The sequence below is a fragment of the Daphnia carinata genome, chromosome 10 (genome assembly GCF_022539665.2).
Source record: "Daphnia carinata strain CSIRO-1 chromosome 10, CSIRO_AGI_Dcar_HiC_V3, whole genome shotgun sequence".
Taxonomy (NCBI): Eukaryota; Metazoa; Arthropoda; class Branchiopoda; order Diplostraca; family Daphniidae; genus Daphnia; species Daphnia carinata.
In genome coordinates this window covers 7,695,716-7,720,932 of record NC_081340.1, presented here as the reverse complement: position 1 = coordinate 7,720,932, position 25,217 = coordinate 7,695,716, and the positions used below count along the sequence as shown (strand labels likewise).

Here is a 25,217-nt window from a genome sequence, read left to right as displayed (position 1 = left end):
ATTGAAATGGTAGTAGCCATTATGGGGGTGGGCGGGGGGATTCACGCTCTAAAAGTATGTTTAAAGAGTTCACATCAGTGCAGTTCCCGTCTCAAAAAAGCAAGATTTTCAATTTTGATGAATTTTTCGGTTGTTAATTGGAAAACAAGATGACGCTGCTGTGCCACTATTTACTTGCTGACTATATGGGAGCGGTGATCGAAAGTTTCTGTTAAATATGCCATGTTCCAATGGAAAACTCAAGAAAATCTAATGGTGCTTCTGTTCGTTTTCATCCCTGAGTGTGTTTTGGAAGTGAAGCCAACAGAATGCTTGGTGCTTATGGTACATATCTTGTAATCACCTATGCCAGCTGTCAAACCAAAAAACTATTAGCATCCTACTACGTTGCATTCATCAGACTATACCAGTGCTCATTGAGAGGTATAAGACTAATGTTTTGTTATCAGAATCTCATTGACGGATTTTGCTTTTAAGGTTTAGCTCATGAAACTTCATTTGTAAAGAATACTTCCCGTTGAGGAATGTCACCAAAGATGCAAATCCTATGGGTAGGAAAACCATAATATCGTTCTTCTACTCTTTAACCACTCATGGTCTCCTGTCAATCGTGATCTGAGTGGTGCACCATATTCATCTTCGTTGCAGTGTCAACTGTAATGACAGTCATTTTGGCAGTTGTAATCTCTACTTAGCCTACCAACGGACACATACATGTACCTCCACACAATTTCTACTGGTATTTTGAATTTTTCTTATGCCTCATATAGTTTGCTTTTTTATTTAAATTGAACATTCAACCATAGAATTGCCAACTCTTAGCTGTCTGCTGCCTATTTGCTGGCCCTACAGTCTTTCTAGCCATCAGACAGCAGAAGTAAGTCAAATTGCTTTCAACGTTTGATTACAACAACAATCTTATATTTCCCACTAATTAGTTCTTTTTCTTTACTTTTACGATTTAGAACAAAGCCTTCTTCGTCTTCGCCACGCCCGTCGTCACCTCGCCCGTCATCCCGTCTACGCTTCGGCCGTCGTCCCGTCTTCGCTTCGCCCGTCATCCCGTCTTCGCTTCGCCCGTCATCCCGTCTTCGCTTCGCACGTCGTCCCGTCTTCGCTTCGCCCGTCGTCCCGTCTTCGCTTCGCCCGTCCTCCCGTCTTCGCTTCGCCCGTCGTCCCGTCTTCGCATCGCCCGTCGTCCCGTCTTCGCTTCGCCCGTCTTCGCTTCGCCCGTTGTCCCGTCTCCGCCTCGCCCATCGCCCCGTCTTCGCCTCGCCCATCTCCGTCTTCGCCTCGTGGCCACGCCGTCTTCGCCTCCCCTATCGCCCCTTCGTCACCTCGTGGTCGCCTCGTCTTCGTGGTATGGTTGTGTTTTGTTTTATGTTGTATTATGTCTTGCAAATTAACCCGTTGGCTGCCACCCACCCACTTTGATCCCCTTTTTTTTGTAGCTTGACAGGGACGGGCCGCGCTGTTCTGCTTCATGGTCTATCTGCCATGGGGTGGAGCAGCGCCACTGCCCAAGATTGGCCGAATGGCCCCAAAGGCAATGCACCACAGGGAATCCCTTGATCGAGACGGTGATGTAGACCTGGGATGTGCATTTCCGTAAAGGTCTCATCGCCGTCTCAACCCGGCCCACCCGGCCCCCTTGGTCGCTATCCCTTTGATAGCGACAGTAGCTATTGTAGATAGGTGGCGTGGCAGCCAACGGGTTAGTTTTAAGTGTATTTGTGTACGTATTGTATGTTGTATTTGTGTTTTGAAATGTATGTAATAGTGGTGGATATGTGGGTGGAAGGAGGGACAATAAAAATGAGTTTACACTATTTACTTTTGTATTTATTATTTAGTTATACATTAACTGATATGGGGATCGAACCACAAACTTCTTACGTCGCAGGCCAGCATGCTACTGTTATGCCATATGATCTTGATAACATTGTTTAGGATCGTGTTACCTATATAGATATGAAATTCACATTAGCTTATTATTGAATCCACATTAGTTGTTCATATGTTCATGGTTGGAATAATGGTAAAGCGTGTGGTTGTCACGCTGGAATACTAGGGTTCGATCCCCATGTCAGCTAATGTAAAGTTAAATAATAAATATAAAAGTAAACCAAAAAAAAACAATAAAGATAAATTGAGCATGCTAAATAATAAAAAAGTTGATAAACGTAATGTGTGAACACAGCAAAAACAGACAATGAAAGAAAAAAATTTTGGAAAAATATTTTATAAAAAAAATTTTATTGACAATTCTCTGCACACAAGAATTATTTTTGCAACTTTAAAAAGGCACAATCACCTTTTCAAAAGTTGCCGTCAACCCAGGCAGGGGGAGACACTGCCTTGTTGACCCACCGGGGAGATTACCCGGTGATTGGCTAAGAGAAGCCGGAAGAAGAGCCGAAGATATGGAACATTTTTACTGGAGCGATTAACCTTTAGTTCGGATTTGTGGGTTGCCACCTCGCCCTCCGTGAACACATCATCGGACTAAGCGGACCCCCACGTCCCCTTTCCGGCCAGAGCCCTCCAAACCTCGGTATATGTTATTTTTAAATATACCGTACAGTAGGGGCATGACCCCCTACGGGCTTATTACGAGTCAAGGGGAAACGGGGCTACGGAAAGGAAGGGAGCCCAGATATACACTTCAATTTTTGAATTTTAAATACCGTTTCGGGAATATGAATGAAGTGTAGGAATTCCATGTTGTCCATCCAATCATCACAATTTATTCAACGTCTTGCCCCAAACCAAGAACATTTACAGAGCCAGCGTTACTTTTCACCTTCATTAAAAAAACAAAAACAACATTAACTATTGAACAGAAAATTATGTAGGTTAGATATAGTTAACAAAAAATCTTTTCAGATCCAATGTTACTATTAACCTATACTGAGAAAAGAAAAACAACACCATTAAGCATCTCAATTGTTGCTCATGTGACTTACATGACTCATAGATTCAACTTTTGGCAGAAGCTTGGGAAAGGCCATACAAATTGCAGATGAAAATCATTGTATAAGGCTCTTGAATGATAAAATAGCACCCATAGTATGTTGCATTGTTGATAGTTGTGTTCCCAGTATGCTGAAAATCCTTTCCTATTGGATAAATTTTTTTTTTGTAGATTAGACATGGTTGGCAAAAAGGAGGAGAAATGCTTCGTCATAATTCAAAATTTTTTCAAGAAAATTCTGTTCATACCTAAAGAGTCCATGTATGATGTTCATCGCTACAATGCCAGCGAAGTGAAACATCTTTAGGGCCATTTAAGTACCCAGCTTCACCAACACTCTGAACGTAAAGGACAAGTTGTTCTTTAGCAAGAGAAGCGGAATTATTTGAGGCTTCTAGCTGTGACAGAACTATAAAGGATTGCTGTTATACAAGATTCATTTACACAAGATGGTACTTCTCATTAGACAATGTGCATACTCTATTACTTTACCTCATACCTTAATGGTAATGCACTCTGTGTTTTTTCAACTGTAGGCTCACTCTTCCATCCTGTAACACTTCCAGACTTGACTTGATCCCCCGCTAAAATTCTGTGAATGCAAAATAATAGCATTAAAAATACTTTTTCGATAAACAAACAACCTAAAAGTACCTAATCCATGTTTGATATTGAACTCATGCCATTTCTGGGTTTCCGTACCACACCCATTTTCAGCAGTCTTTATGGTAATATTAATCAAAGCCACACGTACCACTATGAAATGGATGTTGAAAAGCAAATAAAAACCTGTTGAGATGGATATCAGGAGAATCAGAATAGATCTCAATCAACTTCAATTATTCCCTTCCCTATAGTACTTAGTGACATAGCATAATAGATATACTTGCCTCAATTCAGAACCATAGACCAATGGAAAAGAACACAGAAATGTAGCTGTGAACGCAGATCACTTTAAAACACAGGATCAGGTATAGATCACCTAAGAGTAGACCTAAAATGCAAAGGTAAAAATATTGGGCACGATTGCAGTTTACCAAGCATAGTAGCAAAATAAAATAATTATCAAAGAAAAACATCCACACTCCGAATGGAGAGTTTGATGCAATCTATGGCAATCCGTTTTAACTCCCCAAAAAAAAAATATCGGCCTTTCTTTCTGTTTTACTGCTATCGACCGGTAGATGGCGATAGCAGTGAAACGGAAAAAAAGGCCGATTTTTTTTTTTTTTTTTTGGGGGGGGGGGGGGGGGTAAAACGGATTGCCATAAAAAAAAGGCCAATATTTTTTATTATTTTGAGTAAAACGGATTGGCATAGTAAAACGGATTGCCATATTGGTCAACTTCAAGCATAAACTCAGGTAATCCACCGCAATTTTGTTAGTTGGTTAAGTATTTTTAAAGCCATCACATTTGGCATTAGCACAATTTTTTAGAACGAACAAGTCAAACGAATTCAGAAGCTACCGAACCGTTAACAGATAGAAGGTTGGTCGTCAATTATATTTTTATTTTCGTGGTATTAGGTTCACTGTAACACTTTGGATAATTTCTTGCCTCCCTATCTGGTATTCTTGGAGGTGTAGGTCGCGCAGTGGCCTGATTTTTATATAAGAGCAAGCGCGACTGTAAGTAGTCGTCTGCTGAACCTTTATTTTCGTGCTTCTGAACACTTTGAAATGCAAATTATAATGTTGTAGGTGATGCGTAGCGAAAAAATGAGAATGGCCGTTAGAAGTAACCAAACATCCATGAGGTAGAGCTTATAAAAAGGCATATCTATTGGCATTCAACTGAAGCTATTTATTTCCATGTTTACGGATATGTTCCACCCAGCATGCTGCAACTTCGCCAAGTGGAACTAACTTGCTTCAGCTGGGACAGACGACTGGCATTACCCAGGTAAATATAAAAATCAAATAAAGTTAATGGTCTCTGTAATATTAATCATACAAGATTTACAAATACTTGCATGTTCCATACTTAGGTTTGTTGAGAATTGTGTGAATAGGGTCGTACAGTAATGAAACGGTTAAGTCTTTCCATTCCGGTTTGATCAAAGCCATGTTTATTCCACCTCCACCACCACTGCTATATTACAGTAATCAGAAATCAGTTTGATTGTGAACTATATTAAAATTTCTTTACATAGGGATGGTGCTAACATATTGGCAGTGTTTTTGCAAGTCAGTGCCAAATCGTGATGAACGCCGGTGGAAGCGGACATGGCCATGCTATAGTCAGGTGATTACTAGCCAAACAGAGTTGTGCCTTTCTTTCAAATTCCGCGATAGGCATAGCATTGGAAATGTCTGACCTGATGAGGTCATCTGACATTGCAAGGGTAATTTGTTTGTGAAGGCTTAGAAACAATTCATCAATAAGTATATTCACCATCTTTTCCATTAGTGACATGCCACTTTGAACCCGGAAGCGAATGTTGGAACACTTGCGTACTCGCGTGGTACGTTAAAAGTCGCTAAACTCCATGGTGGGGCTGTAGCTGCACTGTGGAAGATGAAGGGTACACCGAGATGTTCAATCAGCGGGAAGGTAAATTCATTCATGATTGCATCAACTATCACGAGATCAACGTCCTTAGCTTTGAGAATATCTTTTATCTCCTTGTTTTTCATCAGGTTTTGATAACCAATCGTTTGAAGAAGGCTCATGGGGCGTCACAACAGTTGTGCGATGGCCTCTTTTGGCTAAAACTTCCATAATTGGCATAAATGAATACATATGACTACTCGTCCCCATCGGAGACAGCATAAGAATCCGCACACAATGACCCAACAGTGCCCGTTGCGCAAGAAACGGTATGATGTACATTAAATACAATTTTGTTTTTGCTAGAGTAAAATTTAAAAAATGCGACTGCACGCTCCGGGGAGAAATAGTACTATTACTAGCCGCACGTTAGCTGTAAACCATTGTTATTTCTGTTTGAAGCTCGTCATACTTACTAGGTAAATTTGATTGAAGCAGTACATGTGACGTGGCACTTCGATAACTTGCAACCAACGCAGTGGTCTAAAGTGCATTTCGTCAATACGTAAAAAATTCAACACATTATGGACCGTCAGTGTATTACAACACCGACAAAAATCACTATCGTATGCTATTCTAAATCTAAATCTTGCACAGTTTGCTATATCCACTTAAAAGAAAAACGAAAAAAAAAAGATTTTGGTACTTCTTTTTAAGCCGTTGTTCGAAAAAAAAATCCGCGATCGAAATTTAGTTTTCTTTATTTACATTTGTCTTGCAACAAATGAAAGATTTGTGTACGAAATCTGGCCGACTTGGATCGACCAACGTAATTAACTGAGCCTTAGATTGGTAAAAGCACAACAACTGACTTTCGGTCAAGCAGATTTCGAGCAACTCAGCATTCGTTATTGTTCTTTTATACAATTTTGGCAGCCGAAATCCCGAACGTCACTTTAATTCAATTTTATATTCTTCTAATAGATAAATATATCAGCGAACAAGGATCAGCTTCGGAATCGGGAGCCCTCAGCCAACACAATAACGGGCCCATATTGAAGTACCAATGAAATGAGGAAATGAAGCCACCTTCCTGCGCTTATATGGATTCAGAGAATTCCATATGACGAAAACTTGAGGTAAAATTTTGGTTCTTGCCGCAAATCAGCCCTCATCAACTTTACCCACTAAGAAAATAGGGAATTGAGGAATGTTAGCTCTTACATACCTGGCCCATCAACCCGGTAGAAGGATGGCAGGCTACAAACCAAATACCGATAAAGGATAATAACTGGAAGTACGAAATGGAAATGTTATACATCATTTGTCTTCACTTTTATTACGGTATTTATTATTTACAAAGTTCAAGTGCATATCTGGGCTCCCTTCTTTTCTGTGGCCCCGTTTCCCTTTGATTTTTAATAAGCCCGTAGGGGGTCATGCCCCTACTGTGATCAGCAGTAAACGGTTGTGAGTGCGCTGTCCGGAAAGGGGACGTGGGGGTCCCCATGGTTCGATGATATCATTGGAGGGCTGTGGGGCTATCCACAAATCCGAACTAACGGTTAATCGCTCACGTAAAAGCTTGTCCGCGACCTTCGCTCTTCTTCCGGCTTCTCTTAGCCACGCACCGGGTAATCTCCCCGGTGAGTCAACTGAGGTAGTGTCTCCCCCTACCTTGGTTGACAGCAACTTTGAAATCGGCTATTTTGCCCTTTCAAAGTTGCAAGTCTTTAAATTGTGCATAGGATTGTCAATACAAATTCTTTATAAAAAATTTACAGATCTTTAATTTTTGCTTTCGTGGTGTTGCCCTGCATTTTTCACTATTGTGAACATTTCATTATTTATATCGCAATGTCATTTTATTGGCGTATACATTATATTTTCATTTTTTGCTGTTCCCAATCATGGGAGAGTATTTCGTTTACAGACGATTTCATTGTTTATGGAACGATGCACTTTAATCCCACTTCGTGGAGATTCTACAACATTTAGTGCATTAATGACATTGAATAGTATACATGAATTGTATTAGCCAAGCCTTTAGTTAGTGTGATTTATACATATGTATTTAATTTCATTTTGACTCTCTAGGGGATTGAACCCTAGACTGTTGGCGTGTGACGCCGATGCTCAACCATAGAGCCATGAGTCTTGTACATTAGTTAACTATTTTTCCATGTCTTTTGAAGGAAACCTATTTGCACATGTAATAATATTGTTGTGCGTCCCAATGCAATTTAATATTTCCGTCTCGGAATGTCACCTTTAAATACAATAGAGTGATTCATCTTTAGGACAAAGATGATATTATCTACAGTGGGAACCGTGACTCAATCCTCTGGCACATAGGATACAGACATGACTCGAACTCTTGACTTTCGATCCCGTAGTCGGACGCTCTACCTCAGAGCTATTAGTATTACGAAATTTCCCGTAGCGTGCTAGTACGCTACAGCGTAACATAAAATAAGAAAAGGTCGGGCTTATTTTTAAACCTGACTATACATCAGATGGCCGTGCATGATAAGGTTATAATAATAGTATGTGGTATATCTTCATGCTATGATCTACATTTACCAGGTATACCTTCCCATTAGCGTGATACATAATGTAGTATTCTCTGTTAACGAAGTAGTGTCATAAGTATATCAATTCGCGCGATCAACCAACAGTAAAATAACAAAACAAACACGAAAGAAGCCACTACATCATTTCATATATGATTAAAATGCTTTAAATGTTTGGCATATTATATGGTTATATATATGGTTCATTTTTTAGTTTTTGCGAAGTTGAAAAAAAAAAAATTACCGGAAGTGACCAGAAGTAGACTATATCTCCAGAAATACTGGGCCCACAACAAAACAAATATGATTTTCGTGATCCTCGTGAAATTTAAGGTGTGTCTGACCTATTTTGACCTGTTTTTGGCGAAAAGTCCAATTTGGCCAAAATCGCGATTTTTCCTGAACTATAGTTCAGGGAAATTTGCGATTTTTGACGATTTTCAGGTATTTTCTACTGACACATGGATTCGATCCCAAATTTCACGAGAATTACGAAAATGTGGTTCTTTTTTCATTCAGACCAACAGATAGTGAGTTATTAAGCATTTTCAAACCGGAAGTTATACCGGAAGTTAAAATTTCGAAAATTTAAAAAATGAACTATGTTCTCCTTTACAAAGTACGCAAGATCTGCATAGTTTCAGTCGTAAACTATAGTAAATTAACATAACATGGCCTTCTAAAGTTCGTAAAGTTCGGTTTTCAGGTACGACCGGTATACCACTTCAAAAGCACTACCACACACATAATAATCGAAGCAAATGTTTCAAAACCATCCCCTTAATTTGATGGCCATCAGAATTAAGGCGATAGTGGAACAGATACGGTTATGACCAGAAAAAAGTAAACAGGAGGTCCCATTCTTGTGGAATATTGATAGCACATAGCACATCTTATTAGAATTTCTTGAAGGTTTGTTTCAATAAAAAAATCTTCTGTTACAGACTGTGAATATTTTGTTGCATTGAGAAATGAATGCTACCATGCTTGTAACAATGGCTTTATCCAGAATGATACAACATGAGACCTGGTTTTCCAAAAGTACGTTAATATTACCTTGTTCTATGCCCAACAGCTTACATTTTGTGTTGGTAACGAAGCAGCGTAAAATTTGCACATCAATAATAGGGGCGGAGGTAAAAACAATAAGCTATTCCGACGAAGTAAACTCAAATACACGCTTTCAACGTAACAACAAAGTAAACAATGAAAATCACATGTCAAAAAATAGTTTTGATTTAAGCCGCTAGAGGCTGGTGAACTTGCAGCGCCGTCCGCTGGAAATTACGTTCGGCCAGCTTTTCGGTCAATGTACGTAGAGAATTAACTAGAATTGTGACCGGTAGATGGCGATAGCAGTAAACAGAAAAAAGGCCAATATTTTTTATTTTTATCTTGGGTAAAACGGATTGCCATATAACTGTGGTAGAATTTTTTAACAGAATCCTTTTCAGGAAATCACGATTCAGTCATACACAGTTTTTGTTTAAGGAAATGTGAAAAGTAAAAACCAAATTACCCTTACTAATCCAGTGCAAAATCCATCACAGAAGCTACTTGTGAAATTTTTTTTGTTGATTATAGCTGTAAAGTACAACATTCCATTTGCTACCGAAAAACCTGGATCTGGCTATGTATTATCAAACTAACATATTTTAAAATAAAAATTGTCTAAAGATTACCCTTTGTTTTGTGCAGATAATTAAGGGAGAGTTGTTAACGGTTGATGAAGAAACCCTTGCCAAGTTGGACGAACTTGAGAACCCTCCTATTTTGTCCATCAAGTACAGAGTTTTGAGACTACTGTTGGCTACACTGTTGAAAGATGGTTTTATTTACTTCAAAAATATGAGCCAGAAATGCTAGCAATTGATTTTTATAAATCGTTTTATACTGAAGGCAAACATGGGAAGGGGTATGTGGTAAATTACATTTGTGACTCAAAACTGAAACTAGCAAATATATGATATTGGCAAGAAACTTATGTGCTGCCACACATAAGTAAATTTAGGGCTGTTGATTCCTTCCCAAACTGAGTGGGATGGTCGATTTTCTGGATTCATCAGAGAACTACATTGTCAAAATGCGATGATCACACATAACGACACGTTGCGTAAATATATATAGGCTATATTTCATCCTCACTTGTGAATAATCTTTTCACACTTTTAAAAATATTGAATTTTAGTCGAAAGTGCATTAACATTTCAGTGGGTAAATTAGACGGAGAAAATAAATCCTACGATGTGAATCGCTTATTGCAATTGAATCAGTTGAAGTTGGAACCCACGTCCTTGGAAACCACCAACCGACGGTCTATCCACACATCTAAAGTACATAAAAACATATAACCCCTGTTTTTTAATTTCCATGAATCTCGGAATAAATATAATATGGATTTACTATGTATATAACTGAAATATTTAATAAGGAGTTAATTGTTTCCAGGCGGCAAGATTCAGACGAAGAATATGCGCCGAATTACAGTTAACGCGCGGATTCCTACAACAAACAAATATCGTGAAAAAACAGAGGTACCGCAAAGAATTTTAAGTCAAACCATATTTACATTGGAGATGGATGACGGAAAACTAAGTGATGTGTTGATCAAAGCGCCAATAATCCGTCGAGTCTCCTGATAAAGAACTTCATCACTCCAATGCGGATTAATAGACCCCAGCTTAGTGGCTAGGGTATTGTGTTGACGCAGGAAGATAATATGTAGACTGGTAAGTGTCATAATTTGATTTGTTCGCGTGTCACCTTCGCAAACGCAAAGGAGAAAAATGTCCTAATATCTAAAAACAAAATACTGATTAAACATGTACATGATATACCTGACAATACTACTAACATTTGGAAGCTGTTTGCCCAAATTTCTGATTCTGGGATGCCCTATACCCAATTACAATGAAAATGAAATCAAATGAATTATCAGATTGTTTATCAGAAGTGAAACGAGCCTCCTGTTCTGTGGGCAGCAGTATGTGGTAAGTTATATTTGTGACAATACTGAAACTAGCTAATATGACATTGACAATAAACTTACCACGATTGCAATCTGTTTTACAGTGATGACCTAACCAAATTACAAGCTCATTTGATTTCAATTTGCTTGTCTGCGAAACCAGCAAAATAGGAATTTAATTTTTTGTACAACACGACGCTAATCCGCGTAACCAAGAAGCATTTACGTTGAACTACCCACAAGCAACTTATTTGAGTGTTGTACATCACAGGGTAAGCCTTGAACAACATAGATAAAGAAAACTCAATCAGGTGAACATAATATCCCAATGCTTTGTCACTATCATGAATCACCCACACGTTGCCAAGAACTCCGAGCCAGTAATAGAGGACCTCTTGGAATCAATCTAGGGTATCACCAACCACCCTGCTGATAAACAGTCACCTAAATTATTGAAACAAGCAAATAAAAAACAAATTTTTCAACATACATCTTCATTGAATGTAGGTTGCCAACTTACTTCCAAACTTCTAAGCCCTTACTATGGTGGCATTTTGACAACCCAACGCTGGTAAGATGTAACAAATTGACACAAAAACAATAACCTTGGGCAAATTAAATCACAAATTATAGAAAGGAAATCATCCCTAATCCTGCAACACCATCTAGTTGAAAAAAGCCAGCCACTTTATTTTATCTACAACAAGACAGTATCACCAAACTATAAAGCATCTTAGCTGACATTGTGACATCTCCATGCTGGCAACACAAATACAAAGTTTAACATATTTGTTACATTAGATACCTGTATTAATGGGAAGGTAACCGCCATGACACCTACCATTATCAACGGTAATGGATGAATGAATCTCCGTAGAAAGCAAATCTAGTAATAAAAAAAGTGAAGCATATACAATGCAAACTTCATCTATTAAACATGCTTTCTTTTACAGTTTACTGAATCTTCTTATTGGATAATAACTATTCCATCAATCAGATTTTATCTGCCCTAAGGGGAAACGAAACTATGTTGCGAAAATATAAAAAGTACCATAATTTGCACTTACCTAGAGCGTGCAAGCATTTCACATAACTGCTGTGTATCAAGGGGTAAACCTAGACCAACATAGAAAAAGAAAACTCAATCACACCGACACAACAACTCAATGCTATACCAACCATCATTTATCACCCATAGGTTGCCACACCTTGCCAACGAATCCAATCCAGTAGCAGAGGACCTCTCGGAATGACAACCATGTTATTAATAGACATTATGCTAATGAAAAGTCACTAAAATTATAGAAACAGGTAAATAAAAAGCAAATTCTTGAACAAATCATAACTTCCTTGATTGTTGACAAATTACTTCCAAACTGCAATGCCCTTACTATGGTGGCATTGCAATGGTTTACCAACACAATCATGAATCACCCAAACGGAATTGCCACATTTTGCCAAGGTTACCAAGCACAAACATTACACCTCTTTTGAATGCCAACCGATTATCCACAGCCATCCTGCTTATTTACATTTATCAAAACTGTTGAATCAGATAAGTAAAATGCAAATTTCTCATGAAATTATACAACTTTACATCATTATTTAATCTAAATTAACATCTTACCTCTAACTAGGAAGCCTGTTGCTGTGCTGGCAATTTGATAACCTCATGCTGGTAAGATCACAAGTATAGATTTCAACTTTCGTGGCGATTTTGAGTAATAAATGCAGCATTATTTACAAGTTCATTTACGGATCTATCCCAAACATACATAACAGAAACAAAAAGATTATACAATGGAAATCTTTTATTATAAGAATGAAAAGGAGATAACATTTAACTCAACGAAGAGTATGCTAAAAATTTCTGCCAAGTGCATACTTACATCTTACATGTTCTAGCGACGAATTTCCAGATGCTAATGCTAATGACAGTCGCGCACGGTAGCAGTCCTGATCTAAGCTCTCTTCAATGCCCGACAGGCAGCCATTACAAGCTTTATTTTTCTACCACGCAATGGCACTGTTATCGTTTGTGTTTCCTTCGTTTCTATTAGGTATGCCTAATGTGCGGGGAGCGGGATAGCCCTGCTTATAATGCGGAGCTCACAGAAGAAAATCGCTACGTTGGTCAACGAAAAACGGTCGCTATTCTTAGGTTAAAAGTAGCAATTGGGTTTAAATAGTTAAGACATGGACCATTTACTGTATCTGTTAACTGGCATCTCAATTTTCACCAGGGTATTGAAAAACAAAAATTTTGACTAAATAAGTCCACAAACCAAAAAATTAACCGGCAGTGTTCACTTACCAGTTACCACTTACTTGCATACCAACGGTGTTATTATCTTAGATTTAAGTACGAATAACATAACATGGAACATGTGAAAATACATATGTCATTTGTTGTTGGTTTCCTATTTCTGAATGATTGTGGTTAGTCGATTATAAGATATGAGATTATGAGGGAAGCAATCGAATAAAAGCTAAAACAAATGTGGTGAGAATAGACTTCAGTTTTTCTCTAATCAAGGTGATTCAAAATTGTCTCTAGATTCGAAAAACAATCTATTTTGCCACCTCAGATTGTTAGGCTACATAATATAGTTTAACCACCCTTCCAAGCAATTTTTTATTTTACGTGTGGAAATGTCACGGGATGTCTCCCAGGAATCCGTGGTCACGCAATTTGACAGACGTATTGGTTTCTTGGAGGTATACTTTATGGTGTCTAAACTTTGTCATGTTTCTCGTGAATAACAGTTATTTCGGTCTTGCATTAAGAATGAATTATCTAAAAAAGATGAAATGATAAAATCATTAAAAATTTCAAATGAAATTGGACTAAAGGAATTAAATCAAATCAAAATCGAACTGTCTATTGCCAAATCGTACATCAACAGTCTCCCTACTATAGAAGAAGTTGGCAAACTTAAGGTACTGATTCAGTAATCAGGTTTGAACCAACATATTTCATAATTACATACAAATAGATTTTATGGTTTGCAGAATGCCCTATCTGACCTGAATGACGAAAAAAGGCAACTTACTCACGATCTCTGTACTCTCAAAGAATTGAATGCAGAGTTAGCCTCAAAAATTTCTGCTTTGCATAAAAAAGGGATTGAAAATAAAACTGAGCTTCAATATAAAGCAGCTGAGGCTGATGCTCTCAAGTACACAATTAAACTTTGGGAGAACAGGAGAAGAGCTGCACAACAAGCAGGCCATGTAACTGTTGAAGATGTCATGTCAGATAAAATGAAGTAAGCTTTTAACCAGTTATAAAACACAAATATGATGACACATTTTCCATTTGATTCTCTACAAATATAGGCTAGAAGAACAATTCCAAGATATGTTAAAAATAGCAGCATGTCGGGAGCAGTTTTTTAAAGCAAGGATTGACAAAATGAAGGTCTTACTCGAAACACAATTCATACATTATGTGGATAGGCTACTAACCACTCTTTATAAGTAGGACAAAGTGGAGAAACATAAGCATACGCTCGATACACAGATAGAAATATGTACCGCATTACAGGCTAAGACTGAACGATTTAAAGCCGAATCAGAAGAAATTCGATTAGAAAATAAAAAGCTAAAAGAGACCACGGAGAAATTGGAAAACAACTTTGCTGACCTTGCTGTAGAAATCGGAGAACTTAAGGCGGTTGAAGTCAGTCGGAAGAAAACCGATGGTGACGTACGACAGTGCATCGTAGAAATTTCAAAATGCCAGAAAGCTGCTAGAAGATTAATTGCATTCATTAACAACGCTATAAGCAAACAATTCCTAGATCCTACTTTACTCTTCTCCTCGTGTGACGGTATACCGCAAGTAATCTCTTTAGTAACCATACGCCTTCCTAAAACATTTTTTTGCGCTAGATGATTCGGAACACGAAATTGAAGATTATGAAAATCTGCATACAAGTGTTCAAATTCGGCTGAATGAAATTGAAGTTCTAAACAAGCACATAAAGGATTGCCAGAAAATGATCACAGATATTTACGTCTCTAAACTCAGTACGCTTGGGGATAGCCAGTGCCAAATTCAATGATCGAATTTTCCGAGTTGGCCTACAATATCCAAATAAAACACAAAACTGGAAAGGAAAGCTCTCACTATGTATTATAATTTGTAAATAAACCAACAGCGAAAGATGGAATAATAAACAATCAGCCTGAACCTAACTTTTCCTTCTGAATAACTTAACCACTAGCCAATTTTTTCCCCCTAGAATAAAAACTTTAAAATGTTTCATTACCCTATGGCAGTGAAGTTATAAACCTGTTGTGGAAAGAATTTTGGAATAATTTTGGTTACACAATTTCAAATCGAGTGGTTAGCACGCACGGGTCCTTCGTTCTTTGAAGGACGAATGTGTCCCCAAATTCGAAGTCGACTTATTCCTCCATCTGGAGCCATAACAAGACGAATAAGATTAACAGTACCGTGTGGCTGGATCATGGAGGCTCCTGAAAAATAGTGTGGTTTATTGGGAAGTAGCTTTTGATTTGACAGGATAGTCTTCCAGGGTTCTCCTTCCATTTTCATTAATTTTTCCTCCTCTCCGACCGGTGCGAAGCAGCCCTCCAAAAGGCAATAGTCAGGAAAGTTGCACTTGAAATGATGAGTATCAACCTCTACTGCAGTGACGATACCACAGTGTCCAAGTCGAAAACAGGCCCACTCTTTCCCCGTAACAACTAAATGACCATTTGTGTCCTCTGAAGTTATATACCAATAATGAGAGTTTGAAACCATTAAAATCATTACTATATCCAACCTTCAAGAATACAGGGTCTGTCCAGTCTTCTAGCCGTTTCCCTACAAATTGAAGTAATTTTGTTAAATGTACCAAACTTAACAGAAAAAAAACATAAAAACCACGTACCAGCCATCGTACATGCCGGTACCTCTTCCAGGGCTAATAAGATTCTTAGGGTTACCAAAATGCGCATCACTGAATCCGATACATTCTCCGCCGTTTGATAAAGCTACTAAATCCACCCGCTGTAAAATTTAAAATTCTTCGGTGACCATTACTTGGGAAATTTTTTTATAATTTTAGAAGGTATACTTCAGATGTAGGCACAGTTGTCCAGTCGAACTTCGGTAAACCATAAACGCGAAGTCGCGCAACACCTCCATCGGGGTACAAATTAAGGCGTATATGGGTGAACCTGTCGTTACGATTCTGCGAACTGAAATAGTTGTGGCATGTCTCAGGAGTACCAGGTTTCAATTCTGACATGGGTACAACTTCTTCCCACAACTACAACAACATCGCAGTACAGAATGAAGGAACCTGCAAGATATACAGTATGCGTATGCAACCTACTTCTGTGTGCAAGGCATTGACCGTCACCATTTCATCCAAATAAGCTTGATTTCCTATATGTGATCGGCGAATCGGTAGTTTTTCCTCTTCTGTAATAAAATAGATTGATACACGATGCAAAATTGCTCGAAATTCCCAGTTTTGATTACGTTCAGTTGGTAAAACAGCCGCTTGGATTGATACTCTTGGGGGATAATTCCCTATAAAGTAAGACGTATCCACGTCAAAACCGTGCAAACAACCAGGAATGCCTAACAGAGTGTTTAAAATTATTACAGATTTTTTACGTATAACACTTCTTAACTAGTTCTTCATACCTAGTTTAATAATGCACCAGTCGTGTCCTGTTTTATAAAAAGAACAAAACAACCGATTAAAGGTATCGGTGGAATACATAATAAAACGATAATTACCGGCAACTCTTTTACGTCTGGATTCCCATCCGTCCATCCATTTCCCATATTCTAAAACAAAAAGAAAAAAAAATTACTTCATCTGGATTTCGTACTTCTTTTCCTTTTCTAGAAATAATAATCGCCTGTCAATAAAGAGCTCTCTACGCGTCCTTTCGATAATTGCATAACTGTTATCTTGCCTTTACATTGTATCCAGGTAAAAATGAAGTGAATTTGAAAACTGTTTTCATTTAAGCGAATCATAAGGGAGCCACGCTTGTTGATCGATTACATGGAACTCAACTATGCATTTTTTGCTTGCTGCCGAGATAATGTTATTAAAATGGATGCCCGAAATTAAGTAACTCGTTAATAAAGCTTTTTACGAGGTGGCAGATTCCCTTAGATAAAATTGCCCGTAGGTGTATAATAATAAATGATTCAGATGGCTATTACCTGACAATTGTTTGCTAGCCACATGGTACTTTATACTGCTGTACTTACAGGTCAATAAATCAATTCATTAAATCAAATGAAGTCTATGTGAGAAAAGTCAAGCAATATAGGGAAAAACCTGTATAAACTCCTTCACGCCACTCTGGTTTTGTTTCCTAAATAAGACACAAGATATTTTTCATAAGATACATAAATGACAATGATAGCCATGTAGTTTGTTTAAGTATATTTGGCTGGCATCCAAGTATAATTTCATTGCATGAGAAAATTAAAAAGATACCTTTAATAAGTTTTCTGCTACTGCAAATCCATCATCTGTGGCAAACAAGATTTTTCCACCGTTCTAATTGTTTTTTTTTGAAGTTAAAAGATATTTAGAGAAAGTATATGGTACTTCTAAACATGTGTAAGTTCAATGGGAGATTTGAATTAATTTTTAACAGTTTTTTTGTTGAAACAAGCATTTCTGTTAATGGTAACGTAGTACAGGAATGGTTATTGGTGCTCTCACACAGTGCTTTACACGGATGTTAGTATAAATGTTTAAAATAAACCTGGTAGAACGTTTTAATGTGCGACAAGTATAGCAGAACTTAAAATACCTTACAGGCCGCCAAATTGGGTTTGGAAAGAAAATCATGCATGGGAACAGCCGGATTATTGTCACCCTTCGTTAAAGATTCAGTTGTTTTGTTGAGGTTGTCACTCATTTTAACCGCAACTCGCGTGGCTCATACTCTTCGAACAAACCCGATATCTACTACAAAACTATTTAATCTAACGTAACAAACGTAAACACACAGGCCTTCACTGCTCACACAACATACCACGTTTAGCCACCTCAGTAGCTTTGATGTTATGCCACGTACCGAGTTTTCGTGGCACTGTTAACAAGAATTTTCAGCGCTCCACGCGGAGGAAGCGTGAAGTTTTATGTCTTATGACTTATGCTGAATTACAGAGCATTGGTTCACAATTGCATCTAGGATTTTGATAATTAAGCTGCAAAGGCTCTTCCCTATAACATTACAAACATCCCGTAGAATTTCCTTTTGATATCTATACGACAAACATTCTTCAGCGCCTTAGTACCTGATTGCAAGTTGGTACCTGGGGTAAAAGAGGTTGGTACCTAAGAAAAAGAGCGTGATCGAGAATACATAAAAAGTAATCCTTTTTGCAATCATTACAAATGTACGGGAAAAACGCACATACTGCATTCCGTGTGTCGAACCAACCTTCAATGAAGTAATTACTGATGCAACTGAGTTGATCAACGGTATTTAGACCGTAAACATGAGTATGTTACGAAAACAAAAAATAAAGGGATATCAAGTCAACTTCCAGAGCTTTCATTAAAAATTGCACGATGTACAACCTGAAGCAACTATGGTTAACATTCAGCAAACAACAAGTAACGAACGGATTGAAATTTGTTTGACCCCACACCATAACATAAAAGAAATGCCTTAGACACAGGCTTGGAATAATGAACTATCTTAACAAAATTTATGGAAGAAAGTTTAAACTGTGGTAACAAAACCGTTTTAGAAATAACAGTTTTCGCGCTTTCTTAAAGATAACATTTACCATGACACTCGTGAAGTATATGCACCGTTTAACAGCCGTACACTTCGTAGCGGGATCGGAGAGCGGCCTTGTTTCAGGTTTGATTATCAAAGTCATTAAATATAATTGTTCTCGACAATTTTGATAGCTCGTTGGCAAGTTATCAGTTAGACAAAATCTTGGTAAATAGATGTTGAATGGTTACCAACTTTAGTATAATTTAAAACTCACCCAGTATGATAATGTGCTAAAAGCAATAACCATTATAAACATACAATAACCAGTAAGTCACAGGAACAAAAAGCTTGGGTTTTCATCTCCATCAGTCTCGATACACCCAAATTAGACACTAAGATCTATGACACATGTGCTTCTTTTTCATGAATAGTGGATATTTTTTTCCTAGTGTTCTCCAACTCATTCAGCAGAAGGTTGTTATCCTTAAAGTAAAGAAAATGGAATGGAAATTCCTTATTTAGACTAAAGACTTGACAGGCTTGAAGGATGGAAGAAAGAAATGCGTCGGCTACAGGTTACCCGTTCTTAATGAAACCGTAATAATCAAGGGCGCACCTGTACACATTTACCTTTCGAAGTTTCTCCTGTTTTATCTCGCTTAGTTTAATGGTTTCGGATAATTGGTGCCGTAGGGAGGCTATCGTGTTTTCTAACGATTCAACTTTTTTAAGTAAATTGCACTCGCTAGACGACGGAGTGGTTGATGACGCCGAGCTTCGATGAGATGAGTTTCCAAATTGCTCCTTATCGCAGTAGACATCGTGAATTGCCTGTGAGATGAAAAAAAAACAAGAAATAACAATAATGAGGGCACTAAGGATATTGCTAGGACTTTTCAGAATACCGCAAAATAATCCTTCAGTTGTCTCGCATCATGCAGGTAACTCATCCCTACGTCAAGACAAACCAAGATTTCTTGCAGGCGACCTTGTTGGCATTGAAACTTCTGGCGTAAGCTCTGCAATTCACCTAGTTGGCTCTTGGCTAATGAAGATTTATATTAGAAAACGCACGATATTTTTTATTTTTACGAAGTTGTTTTACAAACCTTTCCCTTGCATTTGTTCAGCCGTTCTTCTTAGCTGTTCAATTTCTGTCTGGGCTGACTTGGATCCAGTAACAGCCTTTACGGAATGTTAATGTGGTAACGTGCAATGTTAACCATTTTCACTAGACACTGTCATGTAATACCTCTTGTAATTTGCAATGGAGCTTGACGATCTCTGTTTGGCCTTCTAACAATTTTTTCTTAACATCCGCTAACTGCTGCTTTAATTCGACTTGTAATTTATCGTGCTGCTGCATTTGCAAGACAAGTTTCTGTAACTTGTCATCCTTGGTACAAGCCCATCAACCAGCATTAATTAACTACATTACAACACATCTATCAACCTTACCTTTGCTTTGATTATATTGTCTCTCCGTTCTAATTCATCCTGAAGGTCCTTAGTCTCCTGGCGGACGGAAGTCAAACATGTTGTTAAACGCGTGGCTTCTGACTGCTGACCAAGGCAATTTAGCCGGAGACTCTCTACTTCTTTTTGCAACCTTAAGCGTAAACAAGAGTCAACACTGTGCATTTCGAAATTGGATTACGATTTAACTTCAATCCCAGTTACGTACCCGTTGACAGATTTCTTTAGGATAGCTGTTTCTCCTCTCAGTTTGAGATTGATTTGTTTTTCGGCGCTTAACTGCATCTCATGGCGAGTTTGAAACGACTTTTGATCCGATTCAAATTTTTCTGTTGCCAACTTCAGCGCCGCTTCCAATCCGGTTACTTTCTTCTTTAATTGAGCTTTTTCATCATCCGATGTTCTGAGAGTTGTGTCAAATTCTTCACGTAAACGAGCTTCACGCTGGTTTTGTTCCTCTGCTAATCGAACCTCCATCAAGTCCATTTCTCTTCGAGCATTAAAAAATACGAACAGGTAATTTTCGTTTCAATGTCGTACCTATGCAAAATATTTCAATACTTGGCATGATCAATTTTCAGCTGCTCTATTGTGGACTCGAGTGTGTGATGGTGACGATACTCGGCAGCTAATTTGGAATGATGGGCTTCTTCGAGCCGGCGTCGTTCATTATCCCCCTCGAGTCGCAACTGCATCATTTGCTGATGGCTCTGTTCCAATTGTTGCGCTAATTTTTTTTCCAATTCCTAGTCCAGTGTTGAAAAAAAAAAAGATTTTAATAATTATTTGTTAGGCTATCTTTGGTATTTACTTGGATTTTATCAATAGCTCGATCGAATTGATCGTGATGGCGACTTTCTGCCGCATAGGTTTTTTGACTGCATTCTTGTTCAATAGCTTTAATCTGCAACTCCGTCTGATGCTTGACTTCATCAAGCTGGCGGATCACATTGTCTAGCTTCTTGCCACGGTCTTCCCAATCAGAACGCAAGACTAGGCACTCAAGGTTAAGCTCGCTCTCTTCTAGCCGTTTGCGGCTAGAAGAATGTATAGGTTGAGTTGCCGTAGTGCTTTCATCACCCAATCGCCACAGACAGATCGAACCATCCTCACAGCAGCTCATCAACATTTGGCCATCAAGTTCCAAAGTCGTTTCAGAAATCTATCCATCACCAACACGAAATGTAAGTTATTTAGAGATCATGGAAGAAGTAAAGCAGGATACCACCCACCTGAGTAATGGCTCCATACTGAGTGAAATGCTCTTGATAATCCGATCGGGTGGTGATTGGATATTTATAGGCTCGCAAACCACCCATGCGTGTACCCACAAGAATAATTTGTTCTCGAGACAGATAAAAGAGTGAGGTGGCTGATAATTCTGAAGCGCGGAGACGACAGACTATCTGCGACGCAAATTTATACATATTTTTAAGATGTCCGTGCTCGATCGTCAAGAATGTTTACCTGTCCATCTCCTGCGACTTCCACAACTTCTCCGTCGACAGAAGCGACAATGAGATGACCATTGGAAATAGCAGCCAGGTCTATCAAACTGTTGCCGTTGGGTTTGACCTGCATAAGTACTTCATGACTGGATGAGTCCCATACGCAAAGTAGACCATCAGCTCCACAAGAATAAATCCGCTGACCATCTTCACTCCATATAATTTGATTGATCTATGGCGAACATTAATTATTGCAGATAACTTAAAAAAAAAAGAAAAGAAAAGGCATGATATTACTTCTCCTTTGTGTGCCATAAGAGGCGACGAGGTTTCGAAAGTGATAAAATTGATCAACTGTAACGTTGAGCCGCGAGTAACTGCGATGCAATTGCCACCCGAATTAAAGGCCAACTTGCGACAGCCTGCCAATATTACTTCCCGTACTAAATGGAAGCGGTCTACCAACACAGAGAAAACTTGGAGTGAGTCGGATGTGGTGATTGCCACATAATGGCCCATGGGGTGCAGGCTCGCACAAAGAATGTCTTCGTCCAGGTGTTTACGGAACTGGATCTGTTCTGCAGCCACGTTCCACAAGAAAAGAAATCGATCTTGGCCAACGGATATGGCATATGGACGCCAGACGGCTGTCGATAACGACCGGATTTCTCCACTATGTGCTAAGCTGATAATGTTCTCCATTTTTACTGGATCACTCTAAAGCATTGTCCAAACAGTAAAAGACTATTAACACCAATCGAGCGTTAGGAGATTCATTTGAAAAACAAACCTCTGATGATGGATGGTGGCTTAACTCTGCAAACCATATCTGCCCGCGCAATGCAACAGCGACGAACTTCTTTCCGTGCCGTGCTAGGGCACTTAGGGAACATCTTCCGTTGTCAAAAAGGCTAGAAGTTGGTTCGCTAATGGAACAGCTGCGGCCAACGTCCATTGTGTCGTCACTGGTTGAGGAACTGCTAGCTCCACCCGGTTCGTCCGGGGATAAAACAGCTGCAGTATGATAAACCGTCCCCTTGCTATCACGTGCCTCACTGACGGTCAAAAGATTGAAGCCAGTCAAATGGCATATTTGATTTAGTCCGATGGGACAAATGGCACTGATCATTTGTTGTCCAGTTTCACATTCCCTTTTGGCGCTGTCCACTCTTGAGTTGTAATGATATTAGAAATTCAATTTAAAAATGGAAAAGAGGCCGCTGAACAATTTAATGAACTAGTCACCTGTCGCGGTGTTGAACACGGCCCGCTCGGGGATCGTTCGCATCCAGTGGGATCTGAGTCACAATATCCGATTCTTCTATAATCAAAATTTGACCAGCTTTAGTACCCAGTGCCATCCGTGAAGTCGAAATCCAAGAGTGGCAAGTGATAATATGCCCACTTAATTTTGGCTTCATCCCACTTTCGATTCCTTAAAAAAAAGTTATGCAGATATAGTCAAACAATAAAACCATTTCACTTAGTACCGTCAGGAGTGAGCCGATAGAAACGTAGTGCCCCACCGTAGACGACTACCATGGAATGCACGTCCATAGGGTTGAACGACAACTACACATAAAATAAACCAATAAAGAATCGTTTTAATTATACTATTTCATTATTTTAGTGACTAACAATGCACTTTTGTAGGAAGTCATTGTAGACATCGTCCGCTTTTCGGAAAGGCCAAGCGAGTCATAAAGCGGGGTCTGTTTTGCTTAATAGTGTGCTCTGCTTTTCGTGTCCCGTTTGATCGATAGTCACGAAACACAAACAGCACTAGAATAAATAGATGTCACGATGTCATACAACAACATCAATAGGGCCAATGCAGCAGTTACTATTCGGTTCTTATTGCTCATCCACATGCAATAGCAAACTTGGGAGTTGAGAGCACACGCGAGTTTCACGTCACATCTTATTGGCTTGTTTACTTCTTCGCTTGTTTTTATTTACTAACCAAGTTGGTGAAAAAAGTTGAAAACCACAGCAAACAGCTTATGTTTTTCTCACATACTTGTGGGCTAATTGCAGGAAGACTGGGCGATCCAAGGCTGATCGAGGCCAAAGTTTTGCCCGTACGCCACAGGTAGACCGTGATCGAGTAGCTTTGATGCCGCGCTGTGGGACTAGTGGTGTTGGTAACATTTAGAGTAGAAATGGGTGGATCAGCTGTGGCATGGCTGTGCTCCTTCTGCAGTTGCTCAGGCAGCAAAGCAGCAAGTAATTTAGCATCGCCAGAGAAAGCCAATGCTACGGCTTCTTCATGATGTTGCGACGCTACGTGAACCGCAATGGCTTTTCGTCGGCGGGTTGGCATCATTTCGTAAACCACTAAATTACTCTTTGGCCCAACTTCTAGCGTTGCCATCACTTGTCTAAAAAGATCTTCCGATTCGTTACTGGAATCTACTAAAAAAAATGGGTAACAAACATGTCTTACGAATCAGGGCTGAGGGCAAATGCTGCTGTGGCCATTGAACTGTTGCGAGGTGGCAAAAATGTTTGGGTTTGATTCATCCAGTTGTAGATGACGACCACTCGGCCCGAAATGTAAATCATTTGATGGTTATCCAAGAGTGCCACGGAGCCCGTGCACGGGGCTAAGAGCCGCAAGGCGTTGGCCGTGAATTCGAGATGCATTTTTCTTGATATGCAAGACGATACGCTGCAAAACAAAGATTGACTTGTACACTTTCTCGTTTCTCCTAATAATTCCATGCATTACGAACTTACAGGTGAAAGACAAGGAAGAAACTATCGTCACCAGTCAACAGGACGCGACCGATGCGATCCAACAAAATGCTGATTCGTAGCAATGTGAAATTTCCGGAAACGTATCTGGTCTGCTTCTACGAGAATTATCGAGTCCCGTGGTCAATCACTTTCCACAGTCGACTGCCAGTTCGACTGGGGGATCGTATCTCACCTGAAACGAAACTAACGATCAAACTACTTGTTACCATGACGACTTTTATACCTTTGACTCCGCCGGATCCGGGCTTCTCGCATTCAGTGTGTTGTTCCATTGATGAAAGGCAAACACGAAGCGTAGGGGGCCCCACAAGGGCGAAAAATCCTGGAACCTGACAAGCATTGCCGTCATTTTGAACAATACATAGTGTCAGGGATTTTCAACTTGGGGAAAGATAAAATGCATTTAACTGCTCTTAACTTTGTACCTGGAATTTCGGTAGCGCTGTAGTATTTGTATAGGCGACTACACACGGCCATTGGGAAGCAATATAAAAACCAATAATAAACCAAGGGGGGGGGGGGGGGCAAGTACGGGAGGCAAACACGGCAAAGTACCAACTTGATTGATACGCCGAAACCGGTACTTTCGTTTGAAGAGGTCCGTCATTAGGAGCTCGTTTTTTTCACGCTTACCTGCACAACAAAAAGAAGATATTACAAATCAGTTCAACAAAAAATGATACAAGAAACAGTATTACCTGGATTTTTTTTCTTCAATGATACACCAAAATAACTTAAAATCAAAATTTTGGCAGAAAATGAAATGCGTTCAACCGTCAGATCCGTGTATTCTTATTT

The 25,217-nt window shown here is 39.1% G+C and overlaps 4 protein-coding genes, 1 long non-coding RNA gene and 1 pseudogene across 9 annotated transcripts; 2 read left to right on the top strand and 4 right to left on the bottom strand.

The window, feature by feature from the left end:
* The first annotated feature begins 529 nt into the window (after positions 1-529).
* Positions 530-1,692, top strand: LOC130701565 (uncharacterized). The gene is made up of 3 exons (XM_059497271.1): positions 530-739; positions 807-877; positions 966-1,692. Exons 1-3 carry the CDS (start codon positions 715-717, stop codon positions 1,404-1,406), a joined length of 537 nt encoding a protein of 178 aa, XP_059353254.1. The 5' UTR covers positions 530-714; the 3' UTR covers positions 1,407-1,692.
* Positions 1,693-5,163: 3,471 nt separating this feature from the next.
* On the bottom strand, positions 5,164-5,812 carry LOC130701386 (uncharacterized; annotated as a pseudogene).
* A 4,154-nt stretch (positions 5,813-9,966) lies between these two features.
* On the bottom strand, positions 9,967-12,991 carry LOC130701356 (uncharacterized). 3 transcript variants are annotated; one of them, XR_009421888.1, is made up of 12 exons: positions 12,897-12,991; positions 12,635-12,767; positions 12,187-12,550; positions 12,075-12,123; positions 11,813-11,893; positions 11,528-11,612; positions 11,365-11,451; positions 11,089-11,285; positions 10,894-10,934; positions 10,609-10,837; positions 10,443-10,541; positions 9,967-10,367 (listed from the first exon to the last, which is right to left on the bottom strand). It is a non-coding gene; the product is annotated as an uncharacterized LOC130701356 (long non-coding RNA). The 3 variants fall into 3 exon arrangements; XR_009004014.1 differs by having other exon boundaries at positions 11,528-11,893; XR_009421889.1 differs by having other exon boundaries at positions 11,528-11,893; positions 12,187-12,527.
* Positions 12,992-13,604: 613 nt separating this feature from the next.
* LOC130701278 (uncharacterized) lies at positions 13,605-15,101 on the top strand. The gene is made up of 6 exons (XM_057523238.2): positions 13,605-13,725; positions 13,795-13,947; positions 14,020-14,276; positions 14,347-14,428; positions 14,492-14,840; positions 14,902-15,101. Exons 1-6 carry the CDS (start codon positions 13,660-13,662, stop codon positions 15,072-15,074), a joined length of 1,080 nt encoding a protein of 359 aa, XP_057379221.1. The 5' UTR covers positions 13,605-13,659; the 3' UTR covers positions 15,075-15,101.
* A 90-nt stretch (positions 15,102-15,191) lies between these two features.
* LOC130701277 (allantoicase-like) lies at positions 15,192-18,048 on the bottom strand. The gene is made up of 11 exons (XM_057523237.2): positions 17,812-18,048; positions 17,490-17,552; positions 17,328-17,364; positions 16,772-16,822; positions 16,676-16,702; positions 16,508-16,609; positions 16,359-16,447; positions 16,098-16,292; positions 15,912-16,030; positions 15,804-15,844; positions 15,192-15,744 (listed from the first exon to the last, which is right to left on the bottom strand). Exons 1-11 carry the CDS (start codon positions 17,917-17,919, stop codon positions 15,347-15,349), a joined length of 1,230 nt encoding a protein of 409 aa, XP_057379220.1. The 5' UTR covers positions 17,920-18,048; the 3' UTR covers positions 15,192-15,346.
* A 497-nt stretch (positions 18,049-18,545) lies between these two features.
* LOC130701566 (cilia- and flagella-associated protein 57-like) lies at positions 18,546-24,324 on the bottom strand. Of its 3 annotated transcripts, XR_009004111.2 has the most exons (18): positions 24,106-24,324; positions 23,680-24,040; positions 23,150-23,231; positions 22,905-23,094; positions 22,450-22,828; positions 21,957-22,376; positions 21,679-21,891; positions 21,444-21,617; positions 21,023-21,373; positions 20,773-20,957; positions 20,420-20,701; positions 20,194-20,344; positions 19,988-20,131; positions 19,845-19,920; positions 19,641-19,780; positions 19,366-19,566; positions 19,010-19,218; positions 18,546-18,956 (listed from the first exon to the last, which is right to left on the bottom strand). XR_009004111.2 is itself a non-coding variant. In XM_057523534.2 (17 exons), the coding sequence occupies exons 1-17, from the start codon at positions 24,303-24,305 to the stop codon at positions 19,200-19,202; spliced, it is 3,582 nt and encodes a 1,193-aa protein (XP_057379517.2). In that variant the 5' UTR covers positions 24,306-24,324; the 3' UTR covers positions 18,546-19,199. The 3 variants fall into 3 exon arrangements, 2 of the variants coding, with proteins under 2 accessions (XP_057379517.2, XP_057379516.1); XM_057523534.2 differs by having other exon boundaries at positions 18,546-19,218; positions 19,352-19,566; XM_057523533.2 differs by having other exon boundaries at positions 18,546-19,218.
* Positions 24,325-25,217: the final 893 nt, after the last annotated feature.